We start from the raw sequence: 23,503 nt of genomic DNA on the forward strand, positions 1-23,503 counted from the left end.
CATGTAGCTCCGTACTGATTTCATCTTTAAAATATAACGTACGGCTATTCTCTTTCGATTCTTGCTGTAGCTTCATAGATAAATTTTTGCTTCACAAATTTCCCATATGCTCTATGCTCAAATTGCTGCTTCACGGATTTCCCATATGTCGTGAGTTGTTATGTTTAGCTTGGAGTAGTGCGGCTGTTGTGAATCATTTCCAAGTGGTTGGGCTTTGTTCTTGGTGCATCTATTTCGTGATTTTGAGTCATTTTGATGTTGGATTCGGGCTAGAACAGTTGTTGGTGGTCGGATTTTAGCACATTTAAATCTGCTCTGCCGTCTGCTGTAGCTTTCCTCTCAAAATCCACCGCCGAAGCTTCTCTCGTTCATCGCTTTAGAACGTTTTCGGCCTCCTCTTTGTCGCTTATATCTATCTGGTCGACTCTTGTGAGCTTCGTTTGGGTTAGTTTTTTTTCCTTTTGGTTTCGTTTTCACTCTGTTTTCGGTGTTCTTGCTTCACTTTCACTCTAAAACTAAACTCGTTTTTTGTGTTATTGTTGCTTCTATTTCACCGTGAGTTTGGCAATTTTAGGTATTCAACTGAGATTCTTTTACTATTTTGTGCATAGGTTGAAACCTTTGATTAGAAATTGATATCTTCTCGATAGTTATGGTACACCAATGCTCTGGCTGGTAGTTATGATTCTTTCTGACATTGGGTGGTTGATGAATTTGATTTCAGAATAAGAGCGAGGCTTGTCTCTCTTTTGATAGTGATTATTTTTTACAACCTTTTTTATATATATATATATATATATTGGAAATAGTCGTTCTTTTTCTCGATGCTAATTGGTTCAAGAACTCTTTTCTTCTTAATGTTTCTCTACTGTTTTCAAACAATTACAATTCAGTGTTTATTAGTCTTGTTCTGCTGGAATAATTTTGTCGGTCTGTTGATTTCAAACTGTGCTTTCGATTACGGGTTAGGGATTAAGAATGGTTTCTGGTTATTCATGTTAAATATACTTAAAAATGGTTTTTTATTTGATTTTCAAGATTTTGTTTCTTTGTCTCCGATCCGAGGTGTAGATCTCTCATCTCATTTCTCACTCGTCATTTAATCTCCGTCTGTGTCCTAAAAGTCAATGATTCGTTGATTTATAAAATTTTGTGTCTCACTGTTTATGAACAATCATGTTTCGCCTTTTTGATTTCCTTTGTTGTTGTAGAGTAGGTGTTTGTGGGTTGCAGGAAAAATAATTTATTTCCTTGATCTTTTTTAGATAAATTCTCTCGATTGTTTCATTATTTAGTGAATGCTTGTTGCAATTGATTACTCGAGTTTCTTGGCCAACCTCGGATGAAATATTGTTGCTTCACACTTTGTTTTGGACGTTTTGGAGATTGTATGAGCATCTGTCCCTCTTAAGTAGATAGATAGATTTTGTTATCTTGACAAACTAAATCCCCCATTGGTTGTCAATGGAAGTTTATTCTTACAATCACTACATGTATGAATTTATTCACTATAAATATAATCCCAAGTCCACGTTTTCATCTGCCTTTTCTTGCTGTGATAGTGTGATGTGGTTGCTGCCAATTTTTTTTTTATATATTTTCTCGTCAAAGTTTATGTATTTACCAAAACTTTAGCAATTTTTCGAGGTGCTTTGATATTCCAATCATTCATGATAACCAACCTGTATAATATTTGGGAAGACAGGGCAGTGATTACAGCAAATAAACTACATAAATTTTTGTTCTTCAGAGAAATAATACAATTACTTTAAGTTGCATTGACCTCTATTTGACATTATAAGATTGTGTTTGAGATTGTTTCTAGGAAGCATTTTTGAAATTTTTCTTCACAGAATTTCAAAATTCTATAATGGAAAAACAGAAAGCAGTTCCTAGAAGCAATCCCAGACACTACTTTAATCCAGGGAAACATGGCTGTGATTACATCAAAAATTTATTAATATAGAAACTGAGATTATGATTTTGTATTGGTATATTCTGTTGGTTTTCTTGAATCCATATGATTATAGAATCAATTTTTGTAAAGAAAAAAAATTAATGAAAAACTGTTGTTAACACTTGGCTTCCCAAAATTGTAGAGCCAAAGGGGCGTCCACTAGCTTTGTTAAGACCGAGTGCTCCACTTAGTATAGCATTGAATTTATTAATTCAAGGTAGTCAGTAAACTTTAGAATTGCGAGTTCTATGGAAAAATGGAGATCCCCTTAAATGGGTCCATGTCCTTCAATCATTGCATTTATTCAATTTTTTATTAGAAGCATGTGAGACTTGATTTTGTTCCATGGTAGTAGCTTGAATATCCAGTCAATTATTTACTGATTTGTGATGAATTTATCTTTTTATGAACCTGGACCATTCAAAGTGAATTCTCTTAAACTGAGTTTTCCAAATGGCTGAGAAGGAATGAGTAAACATAAATGTGACTTCTTTTTGGAATTTTTCAATCTGACTTATCACTTTAACTGTTGATTCTTTTTCTTTATGATGTCCACTCATTTATATCCATGATTTTCTGTATGAATTCTTGTCTCAAAACCATATTCTTTTTCTGCAGAAAAATCATATTTATACATCAGGAGCTTCATGTACTAATATTGCCGTAATCATAGGAGCTCTTCGTGCTAAAAAACCAGAGCTGCTCACTGTCATATTGCCGCAGAATTTGAAAAAGCAACCCCCAGAAAGTCAAGAGTTACTGAATCTGCATTTTCTTTGGTAAGAATTGAGGATTGGTTGTCATTGGAATTATCAAAACCACAAGGTTTGCTGTAGCTAAAGTTTCATATAAATTTTTGTTTAAAATATATGTTCCCACTATGCAAAATATCAATCTACTGCTCTAAAATGCCTTCATATGTTTCAGATTCTTCACCCTTTCATGAGTTTATGTGCCTAGAAAGATGGTCTAGGAAAACTTGTACAACAGATGATAATGATGCAATGATTTATGGATTTCGAGGTACAAAATATGATAGAAAAACCACACAATGATCATCTTCCATTGATAGAGGCCAGCAGGTATGCTTGTTTTGCTTTTGAGGAAGCACGCTTAATTTCCCATTGTCCTGTTTCTTATTTCCATATGGAGATTAAAATTTAAAGGAGCATCATTAGAAATCAATTTTGATGATTAACTTAATGTCGTGGGTTTGATTCAAGTTGGTTTAAATTATGATTTCTTTTCCATTAACATATAATTTTTTTTTGTTTGCATGGGTTGACATTAACTTTTCCATTAACTTTTGTGTTTAAGAGATCTTTCTGTTGATTTAAAATATGAAATTCAAGAAGGTACCCTTCTGTTTAGACATTATATTTCTTCCAATATTTGGCGATTCTGTAGCCAACTCTATGAACTGTTTTATCTTGTTGCTGACCATTAAGCTGACTATTAAAATTATTTTTTAATTCTTTATTTTGTAGTTTAAATGTGGATGCTTATTTATTTTCTGGTTCATGCTGACATGATAAAAACCGTAGAATATATTATGCCTGAACATGCAAGGCAACTGTTTTAAATTGGCATAACAGCCTTTTTGTTTTTTTTTTGGTGATGATCTTTGAGTTATACCTCATTTTTCTCACCAAATTACTACCAACTCCAGCTGATGGCTATTCTAGTTAATGTTTGGCTAACCTATGTAATTATTTGTTTTCTATTTAAATGAATATGCTGCTCAATTGGTGAAACAGAAGATGGATTATTTGTTTTGCATTCCCTGAAATTGCCAATGATATGTATAAAAATCAGAATCAGAAAATACTAAAGCTCTTTAAGAAGTTCCCTGAAATTGCCAATGATGTGCTTTGCGTCCCCTGAAATTGACAAAGAATGGATGCCAAAGTCTTGGTTATCATCAGCTTGAAAATATACATATTAACATTATATATTTTATTCTCTATAGTGTTACTTACTAAAATAATGGACAAAGAATGGATGTCAAAGTCTCGGTTATCAAGTGAATATGAGCATGGAGTAGAGTCTTTCTTGAAATTTGCAATAAAAAATGCCGAGGATCGGGAAGCAATATCTTGTCCATGTACAAAATGTGGTAATCTGAAGAAGAAAAAGGTAGAGACTATAAGGGCACACATGTATTCTAATGGTATAGATTTGACATATCATACTTGGATATGGCATGGTGAAAGGTCTGCGATGAAGAACTCAAATAATGATCGTGATGAAGAAAGGGAAGATGTACCAAAGTTTGACGCCGAGGAACCAATAGATATGGTACATGCTGCATTTGATAGTTATGCTGAGAATCCAACCACATTCAAAAATCTACTTGAAGATGCTGAGAAACCTTTATATCCTGGATGCAGTAAATTTACAAGGTTATCTGCAGTTGTAAAATTATTCAACTTGAAAGCCAAATATAGTTGGAGTGACAAAAGTTGCACCGACCTACTCAATTTGTTAGGAGAAATGCTTCCAGATGACAACGAATTGCCTTTATCTTTCTACGATGCAAAGAAAAGCTTGTTTGCATTAGGGATTACTTATGAGAAAATCCATGCTTGCCCTAATGATTGCATCTTATATCGGAAGGAGTATGAGGATATGAACAGTTGTCCTACTTGTGGGATGTCAAGGTGGAAGATGGGCCAAAAAGATACGATAAAGGAAGGAGTTCCTGCAAAGGTTCTATGGTACTTCCCTCCAATTCTGAGATTTGTACGAATGTTTCGGAATAAGGAGTTTTCCAAGGAGCTGACTTGGCATGCCGATAAAAGACTTAATGACGAATACTTACGCTATCCAGCTGATGCACCTTCTTGGAAATTAGTAGATCACAAGTGGCCAAATTTTGCTGCTGATTCAAGAAATCTTAGATTGGCCATTTCAGCTGACGGGATCAATCCCCATGGTATGATGAGTTCTACATATAGTTGTTGGCCAGTTTTAATGATCACTTACAATCTTCCCCCGTGGTTGTGTATGAAAAGAAAATTTATGATACTCACAATGTTGATTTCTGGTCCCAAACAACCAGGAAATGATATCGATGTTTACTTAGCACCTCTAATCGATGACTTGAAATTCCTATGGGATACAGGTGTTGAAGCATATGATGCATATAGACAAGAAACCTTCTCGCTCAGAGCTGTCTTGCTGTGGACCATCAATGACTTTCCTGCATATGAAAACATGTCAGGATGTATTGTGAAAGGATATCACGCATGTCCGATTTGTGGTGAAGAAACATATTCAACAAGGTTGAAACATAGCAGGAAAATGTCGTACACAGGCCATAGAAGGTTTCTACCTGCAAATCATCCTTATCGAAGGCAAAGAATGGCATTTAATGGGTACCAAGAGTTCAACCATGCACCCAAACCATTGAGTGGCGATGAAGTGTTAAAAAAAGTCGATGGAATTCATTGTCATTGGGGAAAAATGAGAAAGAAGATTCAGTCCACGAAGGATGATGTAAAACCATCCTTCAAAAAGAAATCAATTTTCTTTGAACTTGAGTATTGGAAACATCTATATGTTAGACATGTTCTTGATGTGATGCATATAGAAAAGAACGTCTGTGAAAGTCTTCTCGGTACGTTGCTTGACATTCCGAGAAAAACAAAGGATGGAATTGCAGCTAGATTAGACCTTGCTGAAATGAATTTGAGGACAGATTTGGCTCCAGTGATGGGGGAGAAGAAATCTTTTCTGCCAGCAGCATGTTATACACTTACAAAAGATGAGAAAAGAAAGATTTTGAATTCTTTGTGTGGAATGCAATTAACTACATGTTACTCATCCAACGTTAAAAACTTTGTTTCGATGAAGGACTTGAAACTTGTTGGCCTTAAGTCATACGACTACCACACTTTAATGCAGCAATTACTTCCAGTGGCCATACGTGGTGTCTTGCCCAAACATGTCAGAGACTCTATCACTCGTTTGTGCTTCTTCTTCAATGAGCTATGTAATAAAGTGATGGATCCCTCAAAGTTGGATGAGCTGCAGAGAGAGATTGTGATCATATTGTGTTTACTTGAAAAGTATTTTCCACCTTCGTTTTTTGACATAATGATTCATTTAGCAGTTCATCTTGTGCGAGAGGTGAAATTATGTGGCCCAGTTTGGTATAGGTACATGTATCCCTTTGAAAGATACATGAAGATTTTGAAAGGTTATGTGCAAAATCGCAATAGACCGGAAGGTTGTATGGCTGAATGTTATATTGCTGAAGAGGCGGTTGAATTTTGCTCAGACTATCTTGGTAGTTTGCACACAATTGGGATCCCTACAAGTCATCGACAAATAGAACTTACTAAACCTTTGTCGGCTGCAATTGTGCAATCCATTGCTGAGGATGAGTTGCAACAAGCACATCGTTATGTATTGGAAAATGATGTTGACACTGATCGCTATATTGAGTAATTTTTTCCACTTACTAATATGTTCATTAAGTTTTCTTAAATCTACATGTTTGCTTACTCGTAATAATAATTTGAATAGGGAACACATGGCATATTTGAATGCAAGATTTCCACAAAGGGCTTCCAAGAGGTGGTTACAGGATGAGCATAACCGAACGTTTAGTACCTGGTTGCTTGATCGTGTGAGTTCATTTATTATCACAATTGGCGTACATTTATTATCATGACTGTGCATAAATAATAAGTTATCACACAAATAATATAGGTTGCACGTGTTGATGATCATTCCACTTATCAAGTATCCGAAAGATTAAAGTGGATGGCGCGTGGACCTTCCAAGCAAGTCTTAAAGTACTCTAGTTATTTGATTGATGGGGTTACTTATGCTACAAGAGAGCGTGATGATATGCGAGTTGTTCAAAACTCCTGAGTCAGCTTAGTTGCAAAGACAATGCAAGTTTCTAGTGCAAAGGATAAACATCCTATCGTGTCAGATATGGTTTTTTATGGAGTAATACAAGAAATATGGGTGGTTGATTACCACAAATTTCAAATTCCGATGTTTAAATGTAATTGGGTGGAGAATAGTAATGGTATCAAGGTATATGATCTTGGATTCACGTTGGTCAACCTCCATAGAATTGGATACAAATCTGATTCATTTATTTTAGCGAGCCAAGCGAAGCAAGTTTTTTACATTGAAGCTCCTGAAGATCCTTTATGGAGTGTTGTACTTGCGACTCCAAGTAGGGAGTACTTTGAATACACAAAGGGTGAAGAGTTGGAAGAAACTGCAATGCATTATCAGTCTTCTAGCAGAGGGTTAGCACCAATGGATGTTGATGTTGCAGATGACAATGAACCATGCATTCGTGAAGACTGTGATGGGATTTGGGTTGAAAATAATTAAGTACTTAAGTTTCACATTTGAGATGAGTTTGTAAAAAATTTACATTGAGGTGTTATTTACGCTTTGAAGATGCTTGTTTGACATTGTTAGTTATGATCAGATATTTTTTGACATTCAGTAATCAAACAATGGCAAATTAGTAGTTCTTGGATATTGAGAGTACTTCTATCTTACATGAATTGTTCTTATTTTTTGTTGTTGCCTATATTTCTTTCTTATTTCTAGACAATGCATTTATTTGTGATTACATAATGCATCTAAAAGTTTACAGGAAAGAGTTCGACAACTAGCGAATACTTATCAGTGCTTGTATTTGCTGTAGGTTTTGGCTTCTGAAAAGCTGTTGGAGAACAAATATAAAGCTGTCCAACGAAGCAAAGCAGTTCCTGATTAGCGTCTGCTGTTTCAAAGTTTTTTCTGCTTTTTTGGGGCTAAATCTGGTTTGAACTGTAGAATAGCAAGCACTTATTTTCTATATATTTGAATTGATTTAACGGTTTAATTCATCTTTTAATTTCTGTCCACTGTCTTTGATTTGAAAACAGGCCATCGACAAAGTTCCTTTACTCCCAGGTTTTCTTGATCTCGTAGGGATAGTGTATTCATCTGTGAGTATCTTTATTTTTGTGAATGACTTATCTCTGTAGTTTATACCAGTAATGTTGCATACTCGTTGGTTTTCCCTAAATTAATGTAATTTTGGTTTTTTTCTTTTAATGTGGATATCCATATATCCTTCGGGACAAGCCCTTAGATGATTGGCAAGGCCCCACAGTAATACTTTGTATATTGCATGGATCGATGTCAGCTGAGTGGAGATAAGTTGAGCAGAGAAATGTCCCAGCTCAGTTTGACCCTTTAATTCCAGTTGAGCTGAAAAACTCAACCCAGATGATACCTTGAACTTAGTTGAGGAACTCCTTATCTCAGCTCTTTCTTTTATCCCTACGAATTTGTGATGACTAGAAAGGTGGCTTGCAATACAAAGAGTTGCACCCCCCATCAGCCAACAATTAGTATAAAAATTAGGTCTGCTTATGTTTTGTGCTGAACTTTTTCATCTTATATTGATGTTAAATCTATCTGTTATGTGTCATTCGTCTCATAGATTCTATTAACTTCAGTCTTGTTAAAACTTTTTGTTAGAATCACTCACTTTGCTAATGGCAAATTAAATTTTTTGCAGAATCAGATTAGTGAAGTTGGTTCTGCCCTCTACAATTGCAAAAAATAAATATTAGTGAAAGAAGCAAAAATGGGAAAGGGTAAAGAGAAATTAGAATATGCTGCCACTATAGAAGACGCAAAGTTGGGCAAGGGTAAAGAAAAAGTAGAATATGCTACCACTAGAGAGAGTTGGTGTGGTAACACTGGGTTGGATTCTGCTGACACCGACACCACTAGAACTCCTAGAGGTCGCACAAAAATGGATAGTCTTGCAATACAAAGAGTTAAAGGAATTAAAAAGGATGTTGCATTCAACAAACTGGGACAGCCAGTTGGAGAAGCTGCTATTGGAATGCAGAGTTACATTGGCGTGGTTGCACGGGAAAAGGTCAAGATTTCTTACAAGACATGGAAGCAAGTTCCAATAGATGTTAAAGAATTGATATGGGATTCGGTTAATGTAAGTAATTTATCATGTATTAAAATATAGTATATATTTAATATTATTATGTTATTAATTTCTAATGTATTCTCGCTTTTGTTATTTGTAGTTGTCATATAATGTTGACGCAAAGTGGAAGAAGGGTTGTTTGAGATCAGCAAACAGTAAGTGGCGTCAATACAAAGCCCATCTTACGCAGACGTTTATTTTAGGCAAGCTTGATAAACCTGAAGAGTTGTATGAGCCACCTGCTGGTCATGGTATACCAAAAGATGATTGGAGTGCGTTTGTCATCAGTCGTATGTCTGGAGACTTCATTGTAAGATTCTTTATTATTTTATAATTTGTACATAATCAACCAAAAGTCATTCTTTAACTATTATTCAAATTTGACTTGTCGCATATTTGAAATGACTAGAAACTAAGTGATCAACAAAAAGATAGAAGAAAACAAAACGTATATCCTCATCGGCTTTCACGCAAGGGATATGCACGATTTGCGTCTGAAATAGTAAGTATTTCTTTACAAACCATCCAAATTATTCACATACAATTTATTCACATTTGTTATTGTATTTTTCTTCCTTGTAGGCGGCTGAATTAGGTGACGATAATGACATTAACAGGGCTATTATGTGGAAGAAAGGACGAGCCAACAAAGCAGGAGACTTTGAAGGGGAGGATTTGACGCAAAGAGTACAAAAGATTGTAAGTGAATTCACATTTTAGAAAATCAGCATGTTTTTTAAAATGACAATTGTTTTAGTAATTATTCTTTTAATTTGCATGACAGGATGATTATATCAAACAAAAAAGAGATGGTGTGCTGAGAATTGAAGGGACAAAAGAGGATATCCTTACAAAAGCACTTGAGACCAAAGAATATGATGGGCGTGTGAGGGGGATTGGAGGTCATGTCACTCCAACCTTATATTTCAATGCTGGCAGAACATTGAAGAGCAGTGGAGTTCCCACAGATGTACTCGTGGAGCATGAAAGGAAGTTGATGGAAGCAAATAGAATAATTTCAGAACAAGGTGCATGCTTACAAAGACTTGAGGAAATGATGCATAACATGGGTGCATGCGACATTTTAATGGATGACAAAGGCAGTTGCTCAGTGAAAAATCAAGTTAACCAAGCCAAGATGGAAGACAATGATTATGAAGACGTGCTGATTTTGAGCAAAGCCGATGCTTTACAGGTATGACAATAGTTTGAGTCATATTAAATAGATGTAATAAAACTTATTGACATGTCTATTTGTCTTTTTTAGGGTAAATCAGCTGCATTAACTTTGGAATCTAGCACAAATATTGTTGCTTATGGTACAATTATTTGTGTTGATCCTCAAAAGTTGCTTCATGGGGTTCCATTATCAAAGAATTGCTACCGAGTCTCTATTGATGTAGTAGTTGATAAATCAGCGCCTTTGCCATTTCCTATTGCAAATGAATGTGAAGTAGTGGGCGATGCTCTTGGAACCCATGTGGCTTGGCCACAACACTTGATAGTGGAGAAAGATAAGGTATATGTGATATTGCAACTTTATTCATTATTCAACCTATCTAACTTGTATGTATTTACAATTAATAGAAGCCTCGAAAGAAGGATTTGGCACCACCCAAAGAGAAACATGTTGTGTCACCTTCTGTCCCACTGTCACTACATATGATGTATTGTTATAGCAAGCATGCTTTGGGTGAAGGAAGATTTATATCACTGCGTTTAGATCGTGAGGTGTTCGATGATGATTGTGTAATTCTTTTGCACTGTGAGGACATTGATGGTTTGTATCATGTTGGGCCAATATCAGGAAATTGTGTAATTGCCTATATATGGTAAGTTTTTTAGATTTTAAGCTAAGTAATACATCAACTTCATATTTTTGCTTACATTCATTTTTATTTTATTATATTTACAATGAAAGGTATCTTTACAAAAAAATGTTGGAAGATAACAAGGAAGGAAAATTCAGATTTGTGAATCCACACAGAATCTCGGATATGGGAGAAACTACACACGACAAAAAGAGTAAGCTTGAAAGGTTGAACCAAAGGGCGAGTGCTTTAGCAGATAGACTGAGTGGTGCATCGGTTGATCAAATAGTTTTGGCGCCATGTAATATCGGGTAAGTAAAAATTTAAATATCAATTTGGTTGCTTTATTTCGATTATTTATTGAATTAGAATCACTAATTATGTTTTTTTTGCGTAGCTATCATTGGATTCTCAATGTTATTCAACCATACAAGGATGTTATTTATGTGTTGGATTCCTTAAGTCACCGCATTCGTGATGATGATTGGAAATATGTAGTGGATATGTGAGTTTATATTTATTTATTTTTATCAAATATTTATTTCACTCATACAAAAACTCATATATCAAGTATATTGAAGGGCCTTGCGATTGTTTAACTCAAACAAAGGAAGGAAGGGTAGAAAGAATGCTATGTGGGTAGTAGTACAGGTATGCATAATTTATGTTTAATATATTATGTTTAAATATCTAAATTTGTCACCAAAAATTTTTCTCTACTACCATAGGATCCTCGGCAGCCAGATGCAAAACAATGTAGTCTTTATGTGATGAGATATATGAGACAAATTATTCAAGAAGTTGAGAATATCGAGAACGTTTCACTACGATCAATAGTAATCTTTCTTAACTCAAATAATTACAACTAAATTGTTTTAAATTTGCAAAGTTATTGTTATATGATTTTTTATTAACATAATATATGTGACAGTTCTCAAAAGGTGAGTACTCGTTAGAAGAAATTAAAGAGGTGCTTTCAGAGTTGACAGAATGTATACAAGAACACGTTTATGAATAGGTATGCACATGTATTTTGTGTCTTAAATAATGCAACAACTATCATAATGCATGGATGCATTGAATTAATTAAAGCCTCGAGTGCATGGAGTACATGCGTGAATTTGGTGGTTTGGGCACATGCAACTACTGTCCATATTTTTTTTTCGAGCAGACAGTAGGCGAGGCCTTCTGAAACTGGTTTGAATGTGTGTTGTTTACGTTATTTTCATGCTTCTTTTTCCTTTGCGTCTGTGATTCCCTTAGCGGTTCCTAGTGCGATATTATACCTATACTCCCAATTCAAATGCTTCCCAGATTGCTCCTCAGAGGTGAATAGAAACTTGTCTAAAGAACTGTTTCTCATAAACTCATGTACTAATAGCCTATGCCTCCCTTCTGATCAGAATCCTATCAATCTCATCAGATTCAACTGGTGGGTGCTACTGATCGTCGCCACCTCCATTCTGAACTGTTTCTCGCCTTGCTCGATCCCCTCCAACTGCTTGATTGCCATAACAGTTCTATTAGCAAGAACCCCTGCTATCCATTTGATCGATTAAGTAAAAATTCTGTGAAGGGCAACCACATACAGGGGATGAATCATTGTAACTGCATATGTACAAGAATTTGGTATCCTAGGAATTTGTTTGTTTGCAAAGGAAGTTAACATCATTAACAGCATGAAAAAATTCATGTGATTTTGCTATAATTAATGTTCCAGCACCAGTTTTATATGTATATTTATATAATTAGTTGCTGCGCATGCATGATATAATTAATGTTCCAGACAGTAGGCGAGGCCTGCAGCAGGCTTATCTTATCTTTTGAATCATCATTGATTTTCTTCTTGTTCTTGGTCATGATTGACTAAAGGGTCCAATAATATTCCCAATAATAAAATGTAAAAATCTTATTAATGTGTGATGAACTGTAAATTTACATAAAAATGAAAGCAACCCATGTTATGAGGTTTACATTTGTTAGTCTATTTTCTGTTTCATGATGTTTGATATGCTTCCACTGTGTTGTCATTTATAAATTTATGGTTAGATTTATATGGTTTGATATGATGTTATATTTAACATGTGTTATCTAATGTTGTATTTCAGAAGTCTGGTTCTTACTGGTGGCGGAGATCGTCTGGTTCTTACTGGTGGCGGAGATCGTCGCTAACTGTGGTCGCATTCAGAAAAATTGCATTGTTAGGAACAATTTTCTTTCAATATTGCAGCACCATATTTGTGGAGATAGCTAGCGTTAAATGCTTGTTGATACCTTGCAATTTCAATATATTGCAGCACAATGACTCTATACTTTTTTATGAGAATATTTTGCCACAGATTTGCAATTTCATGTATTTTAATAGTGTTATTTATATAGAAATTTAAATTTAAAAAAAAAATCGAAAACAACGTTCTTAACGACAACGTTTTTTATTGGTAGCACAATGATTTTTTAAGCAACCTCTGCCAAGCACAATGTTTTTTTACACGGAGAAAGCGTTGTCGTAGCTTCAATCCACAACGATTTATATGCGTTGTGATTTCTACAAACAACAACGCTTTTGCAGCGTTGTCTTTTATACAATCTACAACGCTTTTTAAGCGTTGTAGATTGTATAAAAGACAACGCTGCAAAAGCGTTGTTGTTTGTAGAAATCACAACGCATATAAAGCGTTGTGGATTGAAGCTACGACAACGCTTCCTCAGTGTACTAAAGCGTTGTAATTTCAAAATACCACAACGCTTTTAATAGATACGACAACACTTTTTAAGCGTTGTCGTATCCAAATACCACAACGCTTTTTAAGCGTTGTGTTTTCCGAAAACCACAACGCTTTTTCCGCGTTGTCTTTGAGCGTGGTCTTTTACAACACTGGCTACGACAACGCTTTTTTGGGGTCATTAACAACGTGAAAAAAGCGTTGTCGTAGGCCATTTTTCTTGTAGTGAAAAAGCCCATGTTGGACTTAAGGTACCCGATTCCTCCACTGTGTGCTTGCAACAAGAGAGCAGAAATTAAGGTTGTGATGTCCGAGAGAAAAAAATCAAAAGGTATGTTGTATTATAGTTGTACATTGAACAATTGTGGGTTCTTTGGATGGTACAAGCCCGAGACACACACGTTGGTACCAAATGGTGGCGAAGAAGAATCAAAGGAGACTAATTGCAGCAGTTTCAGTTGTCCTGAAACTAGAGTCAAGGCTCCTGAAGATGGCGAAGCTAACTCCAAGGAGCCAGCATTGATGCAAGATCCATCGGTCACTGGTTATGTGCATGTTTCCTGGGTTGCCTGTGCCTTGCTTTTCCTTGTGCTCATCGGCCTTCTTTCTAAGTGATAGTGTGTTCATGTAATTGGTAGTTATCACGTGCTTTGATGTATTAAGTCATGGAGTTTTAGTTATGGTAGAATTTTGGTGTAGTATGGGAGAATTCCAGTATCGTATGCATTTGGTCATGGATTGTTAGCTCCTGTATTTGGTTATGAATGAGATCAAAATTATGTTTATTGTGTTGATAAGTTTTTGTTTACTGCATTAGTATTATCAATATAAAATAAAGGACTGAAGCTCAATACAATCTCAATACAATTCAGAAACCAAAAGCTCAATTACACTTAACAAAACCAAAAGACATCATATTCAAGTTTTTATCATTAGAGTCAAAGTTCTCAACAATTTCCATTAAACCAAAATACAAAACATTAAATTAGAGGACATTTTCTCTAAATTTCCTGATAAACACCAAACTAAAGGCCCTATTTTTCTGCAGAATGTGCACTGGAACTTGTCCTAACATGTGCATCAACATTTGCACTTGTTGCTTGAGTTCCTGCATTGGCAGCTGCACCTGCACCTGAAATTGAACTAGCACCTGTCCTTGCACTTGCACTTGAACTTGCCACTCCCAAAGCACTTGCACTTGTCCTGATCCTTGCACTTGCACTTGCACTTGCATTTGCACTTGCACTTGCATTGGCCATTGCTCTGCTGTAGTGACTCATTTGCACTCTTCTATTCAAATTCTGCATTTTCTAATGTACAAAAAGTGATTTAGAAGATAGAACATGAGAAGATAAGAATCCAAAATGGAAATCGAATTTTGAGCTTATGTGAATACACCTTCACAGAAGCAGTTGATCCATTTGCAGAAGTATTTGATGGTGCATTGTCTGCTTGTGGCTCAGAATTTGATTGTGTATCCATCTGTTGAAGGTTATCCTGTGAAGAATTGTTCGACATTAGTAAATTGAAGCATTATAATTCCAAATTATTTTGTTTCTACCTTTGGATGTCTTGAGTGATGAGATGCTTGAGCTGATGAAGGCTGTGAACCTCTACTTTTCTCCCTTGTTGGTGGTCTCCTAGACGATGGATGTTGCTTTGATGGCCTAGAAGAGGCAGTCTGAGATTGCCATGGGTTTCCGTGCACCTAACACACAAAACACTGTCAATATCAATGTGAAAAGAACTTAACAATTACATTTTTATTACCTTAAATAACTTTGATTTTGGATGAACTTCATTGGTACATGTTGCTACATTATGACCAAGTTCCAAGCATCTTGAGCAAGCATGCTTCAGTCATTTCATTGTTGAATTCTCCAACTACATTCATTTTTGCACACAACAGTTATTCTTTTGGACTCATTTTTCTTAAAATCCAATAGAAATCCATGTCTCACCATGTAGTCCCTCAAAACCTCTCTGAATTCACTTGCATTCTTGAACTTCATACCAACCACAAGCTGAAATCTCTCCATATCTTGACCCTCCCTGTATGTAGGATGCCTAGGGCCCTCATCTCCTGATCCATCATGTAGTGACCCTGCATGGTATCACCTACTAACTGGAAACTAATAGCATGTATTAAACTTAATACAGCAAAATAACTTAACAGAGTAAAACATGCGGAAATAAAACCATAATATATATATCAGCTTAGTAATAAAATCCAGGCTTAAATACTGTAGTGATACAACCAAATCGAAAACTTAAACAGTAAACATTATACAGCTATATCGAATCCTGCTGTATAATAAAATCCTCAAGGCTTCTGATCCCTAGTCCTGCCTTGAACTACCAGCTCCGTCCATCCTGCGACCTGCCCCATGGAATAGGGTGTCCAAGATAATAACTAGGACGTGAGCGCTAACGCCCAGTACATAGACATGAGTAAACATATGTATATAATGCATGCAACATGATGACTGGTACAGGGTCATCTGAAAAATCATGCTCAGAACCGGCGCCACATGTGTAACACCCGGTATTTTAAATACGTAAATCCGCATGCATAATTAGGGTATTTAATTATTTAAATTTGTGATTTATGGGTTAAATAATTATGTGAATTATTTGTGCATGATTTAATTTATTTTTAAGCATTTAACCCATAATTAGTGATTTTTAGGATTTTTAGTATTTTAATTATTTTATCGCGTAGACGGGACCGTGGACGGACGAGATGACAATTTTCTATCCAATTTATTTCATGAGCCTTTTAAGAGCCCAAAAATATTATTTTGAGTTTTATTACCTCAAAAATTTTAGTATTTAATTTTATATAATTTTAGGAGTCCATTTTTATCCAAATTTAGCCATTTTAATGACTTTTAATTATTTTTAAAATTCCCTTAAATTGTAATTTCGGGATTTTTATATTTTTAATTTAAGTTATCAGATTTTAACTTTTATTTGGAGTTTTAAAATTTTATATTTTATATTTAAAACTTTTAATTATTCTTAATTACCTAAAACCTATTTTTATTAATTAAAAATCAAAACCTAATCTACCCAAACCCACCCCTCACCCGATCACTCACACACACAGCCACCACCCTACTGTTCATCCTCCTCCTCAACCGAGCAGCTCCAAGGAAGAACACCATAGCCACGTTTTTGAAGGTCCAAAGCTTGTCGTCGTCGCCCCGTCGTCCCGGAATCGTTCCACGCGCCTGTTTCTCTTCAAACTTCGGTGCTAGGCATGTTTTTCTTCTAAATTTTCGTACCTATCAGTTATTATGGTGTGTGTATGATGTATGCATCTAAATCTTTAAAGATTTTTCAGAACACATCGGCTTTCATGGAGTCGAGCATTGTAGTGTGGTTTGAATGATTCATGTTCACGTTTTGATGTCATGGGTGCGTTCTAGATGCTGGCCAGGGTCCTTAGGGTGTCCTAGGTGTGTCTGGACTCGAATGGCTCGAATGGCTTGAGCCAAACGAGCCCAGGGAACCAACTGCTGCAGATCGGCCAAGAGGAGTCGCAGAATAGGGTTCTGTGGGAAGGGGATCGGGTTCGGTCCTGTGGGGTGCATGGGCCGGGGTCAGGGGCTAGGTTCGAACCGCCCAGACGTGGGCTATGTTTGGGCGGCGGGGCTCCGGCCAGGAGTGGCCGGAGCAGGGCGGCAACAGCCCTAGAAGGGCTGCTGCTCGCGGCGGGCCGAGAGGAACGAGGGAGGGGCAGATTGGGTTCGGGCTAGGGTCAGTTGGGTTCGGGTCGGGTTTGGTGGTTTGGGTCAAGTCAGCGGGTCATGGGTTAAGTTAGTTGGGTCCGGGTTAAGTTAGTTGGACTCGGGTATTTTTATTTTTAAGTTTTTAGTTTAATTAAGGGTTTAATGGGCCTAATTAAATCTCAAAATTTAATTGGGCTCCATTTAATTATTTTGGGTTGAACTTAATTATTTGGGCTTAATTAATTTAATTAAGTGAGCCCACTAATTTTTATGGGCTTTAGGGCCCATGAAAGTTATTGGGCCAGTCTTTGGGCTTTTGGGCCCATTGGGCCAGAATTGGTTGTTAATGGGCTTGAATTATTTAATTGGGCTTGGAATAATTTTATTGGGCTTAAGTATATTAATGGGCCATTCTCAGTGTTAATGGGCCAGATTTAAGTAATTGGGCTTGAGTGTTAGGGCCAGCAGTCCAGTACAATCCATGAGAAATTGCATGTGTCCTGATTATATATTTAATTATTTTTATGCATTGAAGTTATTTTAATATGTATATGTTAGTATGAAATTAAATTAAATATATATGAAGGACACACATTTTATTTAAGTACATGCATTCATGAAATAATTTTATGTACGATTAAATGTTTAAGGTTGAGCAATAAGAAAATATTTTATGTTGGAAGTTGAAGTAGTGTGACAATTTGAGATTTGAGGGGGATTCGTCCCCATATGTGAACTATTGAAGGGAAGTTTACTGCCAATTTATGAGGTGATTCGTCACCGCCACGTACGTTGGTTTCCACGCTGATCAGTATTTAATGTATGATTTAAGGTTACACTACGGATACAACCATGCGATGTTAGAAAATAATTTGTTCAACAATATTTATGTATTATGTTATTTAAGTTAATTTAAGTTATGATATGTTATGATATTTTTTAAGCATGCTCATTCATCTATATGTTATGTATTAGTAGTAAATTGATTTAAATTATTTTAAACCCTTGTTATGTTAGCATGTTGGGCCTCTAGGCTCACTACACGGGTATGGTGCAGGTGAGTACGTAGAGGAGGATGTAGCTCCTACCGGCGGCGAGGACATATGAGCGGACATGCAGTGACCCCGTGACCGTGATAGATGTCTAAGTCACATTGCATGTTTTGAATATTTCAGCACGTTAAATATTTTTATTATTTTTCAGGGATTGTGGGTTGAAATATTTTATTTAAATATTTTCAGTGCATGCAAACTTTAATCATTTTATTTATGCAGTATTTTAATTCAATATTTGACTCAGATATTTATTTTATTAAAGAATGCATTTTTATTTAAGTTATTTATTTATTTATTTTAAATCTTTTTATTCTGTGCGTATATGTATGGGCATATATGTACATATTTTATTTAGTAAGTATAAAAAAAAAAATTCCGCATATTTATTTAATAATTAGAGAGTTAGGGTCGTTTCAGTTGGTATCAAAGCACGGTCCTTGGAGGGGTCCTTACTGCTATGCGAGCTCAGAAATCCACGCTACCGGTCTGTAAGTTTTAAGTATTTATAGCATGTTTTATTTTAAGAATTTAAGTTAGCATTAATTTTAAACCCCTTAGTTATGCATGACGATTTACGTAAAGAAATATGTGGTGGTGCAGAATGCCTCCCAGACCGATGAACAGACGTGGGGGATCTCCACCTACACCTCCACCTCCACCTCCGCAGAACCCTCTAGCAGCATTGGAGCAGGCCAATGCGAATATGATGGCGGGTATTACTGCTCTGTTAGAGCAGCAGGCTACACGTCCTAGGTTGTCCCATGAGGAGGACGTTGCTGAGAGGTTCCAGAAGAAGGGACCCAAGGAGTTTTCTGGTACCACCGATCCTTTGGTGGCTGAGGGGTGGATTCGCTCTCTGGAGTCCATCTTTGCTTATATGGGGATCACAGACGCCGACAGGGTGAACTGTGCGACATATATGCTGAGGGGAGACGCAGCTCTTTGGTGGGAGGGTGCTGCCAGGGGAGTTCACCTTCCTACACTGTCTTGGGCAGAGTTCAGGCGTATCTTCTATGCCAAGTATTTCACTGAGGATGTGCGCAGTCGCATGATTCGGGATTTTATGAGTCTACGTCAGGGGGACAAGTCAGTGGTTGAGTATGTGAGACAGTTCGAGAGGGGCTGTCGCTTTGTGCCTCTGATTTCAGACAGTCCACCGGAGAAGTTGAGGCAGTTTGTGGAGGGATTGAAGGCGGATATCAAGCATGATGTTCGCATGGCAGACGTCCTTATTTATGAGTCTGCAGTCAGTAGAGCCTTGCGTTTCGAGGAGGGTCGGAGAGAGATCCAGAGGGAGCAGCAGGGTAAGAGACAGTTTTAGGCTGGGTATCAGCGACCACCTTCGCAGCCTCCTGCGAAGAAGCAGTTTACTGGGCCGGCTAAGGGCCCGAATCCACAGCAGAGGCCGCAGCAGCAGAGGCCCCAGCAGCAGAGGGGCGGGGCCCCTAATGCCATAGGTTTTCCTACTTGCCCGAAATGTCAGAAGATGCATTCGGGACCTTGTCTATTGGGGGCAGGAGTTTGCTACCACTGTAGGGAGCCAGGGCATCAGATAGCTAACTGCCCGAGGAAGAAGAACACTGCTGGTAGAGTGTTCGTCATGCAGGCCGAGGAGGTAGATCCAGACACCTCCTTGATCACCGGTATAACTTACCCCTAGCATTTTAATAATTTTCCTTTGGTTAAAATTTTCGTCTTTCTTTTGAAATTGTTGTTGTTTGGGTTATTTAACTGCATGTTAGAATAAGAAGCATGTATCTACTTGTGATTAGAATTAAGGGTTGTTAGTGACTCGTTGGGGGAAATTTTAGTAGTGGTATGAAAATTGTTGGAAATTTTCTGCGTGCAGGGAGAATTCTAGTTGGAGGCAACTCCACGTTTGCGTTTCTAGATTCTGGGGCTACGCATTCGTTTATCTCCTTGGAGTTTATCAGATGGATAGGCATCAAACCTGAGAGTATTGACAGTGGGTATGATGTTACTATGCCGTCAGCAGATTATTTCTACCTCGAAGGTCATTCGAGAGTTGGAGTTGGAGCTTCAGGGACACTCCATTCGAGCAGATGTGGTGGTTTTGCCTTTGAGTGGTTTTGATCTGATTTTGGGTATGGACTGGTTGACAGTCAATGGAGCTTCGATTGATTTTCGTCGGAGATCAGTGTCAGTGAGACCTACAGTAGGCGACCCGTTCACTTTTCATGCATCTCAGAGCAGTGATATTCCTCAGGTGATATCTCTCATCCAGGCGAGGAAGTTGTTGAGATGGGGTTGCCAGGGGTTTCTAGCCAGTATTGTCACGGTCTCAGAACCATCTAGCAGATCTTTGTCAGAGATAGAGGTGGTTCGTGACTTTCCAGATGTCTTTTCGGAGGATGTTGCAGGAATTCCACCAGTGAGAGATGTGGAGTTCAGTATTGAGTTAGTGCCAGACACCGTGCCTATCTTTAAGGCACCGTACAGACTTGCTCCTACCGAGATGAAAGAGTTGAAAGAGCAGATTCAGGAGTTGTTAGAGAAAGGCTTTGTTCGTCCTAGCTTTTCTCCGTGGGGAGATCCGGTGTTATTTGTGAAGAAGAAGGATGGCAGTATGAGACTGTGCATCGATTACCGAGAGCTCAACAGGGTCACAGTGAAGAACAAGTATCCACTGCCGAGGATAGAGGATTTATTTGACCAGTTGCAGGGAGCTTCAGTGTTCTCCAAGATCGATCTGCGATCTGGTTATCATCAGTTGCGTGTTAGAGATGCAGATGTGTCCAAGACTGCTTTCAGGACACGATATGGGCATTACGAGTTCTTAGTGATGCCATTTGGGATGACCAATGCTCCAGCGGTTTTCATGGATCTCATGAACCGAGTATTTTAGCCATATCTAGATCAGTTCATCATAGTCTTCATTGATGATATATTGATCTACTCTAGGAACATTGAGGAGCATAGACAGCATCTGCAGACAGCCTTGCAGACTTTGAGGGAGCATCGTTTGTATGCCAAGTTCAGCAAGTGCGAGTTTTAGCTTGAGCAGGTGGCATTTTTGGCCACATTATTTCGAGAGATGGGATTGCAGTGGATCAGTCGAAGGTTGAGGCAGTGCAGAATTGGGGTATTCCGAAGAATGCTTCGGAGATTCGCAGTTTCTTGGGTTTGGCAGGATACTATAGGAAGTTCATCAAGGGTTTTTCCTCCATTGCAGTACCCTTGACTTCCTTAACCAAGAAGAATGCGAAGTTTATCTGGAGTTCAGACTGTCAGAGGAGCTTCGATCAGTTGAAGGAAGCACTCACTACTGCACCAGTGTTAGCGGTGACAGTACCACATGAGGAGTTAGTGGTGTACACCGACGCATCTAAACTGGGTTTAGGCGCAGTGCTTATGCAGTGTGGTAAGGTTATTGCTTATGCGTCAAGGCAGTTGAAGATTCATGAGCAGAACTATCCGACGCATGACTTGGAGTTGGCAGCAGTGGTTTTCGCTTTGAAAATCTGAGGCACTATCTGTATGGCGAGAAGTGCAAGATTTTCACAGACCACAAGAGTCTCAAGTACTTCTTCACACAGAAGGAGTTGAACATGAGACAGCGCCGATGGTTGGAGTTGGTGAAAGATTATGACTGTGACATTAGCTACCATCTGGGTAAAGCTAATGTAGTAGCCGATGTTTTGAGTCGGAAGTCGTCAGTGGTATCGTGTTTGTCAGTACAGCTACCACTGCAGAGTGAGATTCAGAGGTTTGGGTTGGAGTTTTATCCGAGTGTTCATGCACCGAGTCTGTCAGTGTTGACGATGCAGCCAGTTTTGCGAGATCGGATCAGGGATGGACAGTCTATTGATGAGGAGTTACAGCGTTGGAGACAGAGAGATGAGGCCAAGGGTAATCTTCTGTATACAGTTGTGGATGGCATTGTTCAGTACCGAGGTAGGATGTGGGTACCGAACGTCGATCAGTTGAGAGCTGAGATCTTAGCAGAGGCTCATACATCTCCGTACTCCATTCATCCCGAAAGTACGAAGATGTATCGAGATTTGCAGATATTGTATTGGTGGCCCGGGATGAAGAGAGACATCGGGAGAGTGGTGTCAGAGTGTTTGACTTGTCAGCAGGTCAAGGTTGAGCATCAGCGTCCAGCAGGACTTCTTAGACCTCTTCCTATTCCGGAATGGAAATGGGAGAATATTACGATGGACTTTGTGGTTGGCTTACCGAGGAGTGCCAGAGGTTGCACAGCGATTTGGGTGATTGTGGATAGACTCACCAAGTCAGCTCATTTCTTGTCGGTGAGGACTACTTATTCATTGACACAGTATGCAGAGCTTTACATCAAGGATATTGTTAGACTGCATGGCATATCAGTGTCGATTGTGTCAGACCGAGATCCGAGATTCACATCTGCGTTTTGGAAGAGTCTGCACACAGCTTTGGGGACTAGACTTTTTGTTCAGCACAGCATTCCATCCCCAGACAGATGGTCAGTCCGAGAGAGTGATCCAGATTCTCGAGGATCTACTGAGAGCTTGTGTCATTGATTTTCAGGGCTCTTGGGAGACTAGACTGCCATTAGTGGAGTTTACCTATAACAACAGTTTTCAATCGTCTATAGGTATGGCTCCTTATGCAGCATTGTACGGGAGGAGATGCAGATCTCCTGTGCATGGGGATGAGGTTGGCGAGAGGATGTTACTGGGTCCGGAGATTGTGCAGCAGACAGCTGACATTGTGACTCAGATTCGGGATCGGATGAGAACTGCTCAGAATCGTCAGAAGAGTTATGCAGATACCAGACGATGAGATTTGGAGTTCGCTGTAGGTGATCACGTGTTTCTGAGAGTGTCACCTATGAAGGGAGTGGTACGATTTGGCCGGAGAGGAAAGCTTAATCCGAGGTATATAGGGCCATTCGAGATCCTAGAGAGAGTTGGCACGTTGGCCTACCGTTTAGCTTTGCCGCCAGGGCTTGCAGCGGTGCACAACGTTTTCCATGTATCCATGCTTCGGAGGTATGTCTCCAACCCGTCGCATGTGTTGGATTTTGAGCCTCTTCAGTTGACACCGGAGTTAGCATTTGAGGAGAGGCCTATACGGATCTTGGCTAGGGAGGAGCGGAGACTTAGGACGCGAGTCATTCCGATGGTCAGAGTCCAGTGGCTGAATCACTCAGAGGAGGAAGCTACTTGGAAGACCGAGGCAGAGATGAGGACTCGTTTCCCGGAGTTGTTCGGGTAAGTACTTTAAATTTCGAGGACGAAA

At 38.3% G+C, this 23,503-nt stretch overlaps 2 protein-coding genes and 1 long non-coding RNA gene across 3 annotated transcripts; all 3 read left to right on the forward strand.

Annotated features, from left to right (window-relative positions):
- The first annotated feature begins 3,943 nt into the window (after positions 1-3,943).
- LOC140860911 (uncharacterized) lies at positions 3,944-6,409 on the forward strand. Its single transcript, XM_073263910.1, has one exon. The coding sequence runs from the start codon at positions 3,944-3,946 to the stop codon at positions 6,407-6,409; it is 2,466 nt and encodes an 821-aa protein (XP_073120011.1).
- Positions 6,410-8,573: 2,164 nt separating this feature from the next.
- On the forward strand, positions 8,574-10,633 carry LOC140860912 (uncharacterized). The gene is made up of 7 exons (XM_073263911.1): positions 8,574-8,945; positions 9,037-9,246; positions 9,346-9,438; positions 9,519-9,635; positions 9,721-10,131; positions 10,204-10,455; positions 10,616-10,633. Exons 1-7 carry the CDS (start codon positions 8,574-8,576, stop codon positions 10,631-10,633), a joined length of 1,473 nt encoding a protein of 490 aa, XP_073120012.1.
- Positions 10,634-11,525: 892 nt separating this feature from the next.
- On the forward strand, positions 11,526-12,982 carry LOC140859869 (uncharacterized). The gene is made up of 3 exons (XR_012143552.1): positions 11,526-11,583; positions 11,679-11,765; positions 12,856-12,982. It is a non-coding gene; the product is annotated as an uncharacterized lncRNA (long non-coding RNA).
- Positions 12,983-23,503: the final 10,521 nt, after the last annotated feature.

This window comes from Henckelia pumila, chromosome 4, assembly GCF_033568475.1.
Source record: "Henckelia pumila isolate YLH828 chromosome 4, ASM3356847v2, whole genome shotgun sequence".
Lineage (NCBI taxonomy): Eukaryota > Viridiplantae > Streptophyta > Magnoliopsida > Lamiales > Gesneriaceae > Henckelia > Henckelia pumila.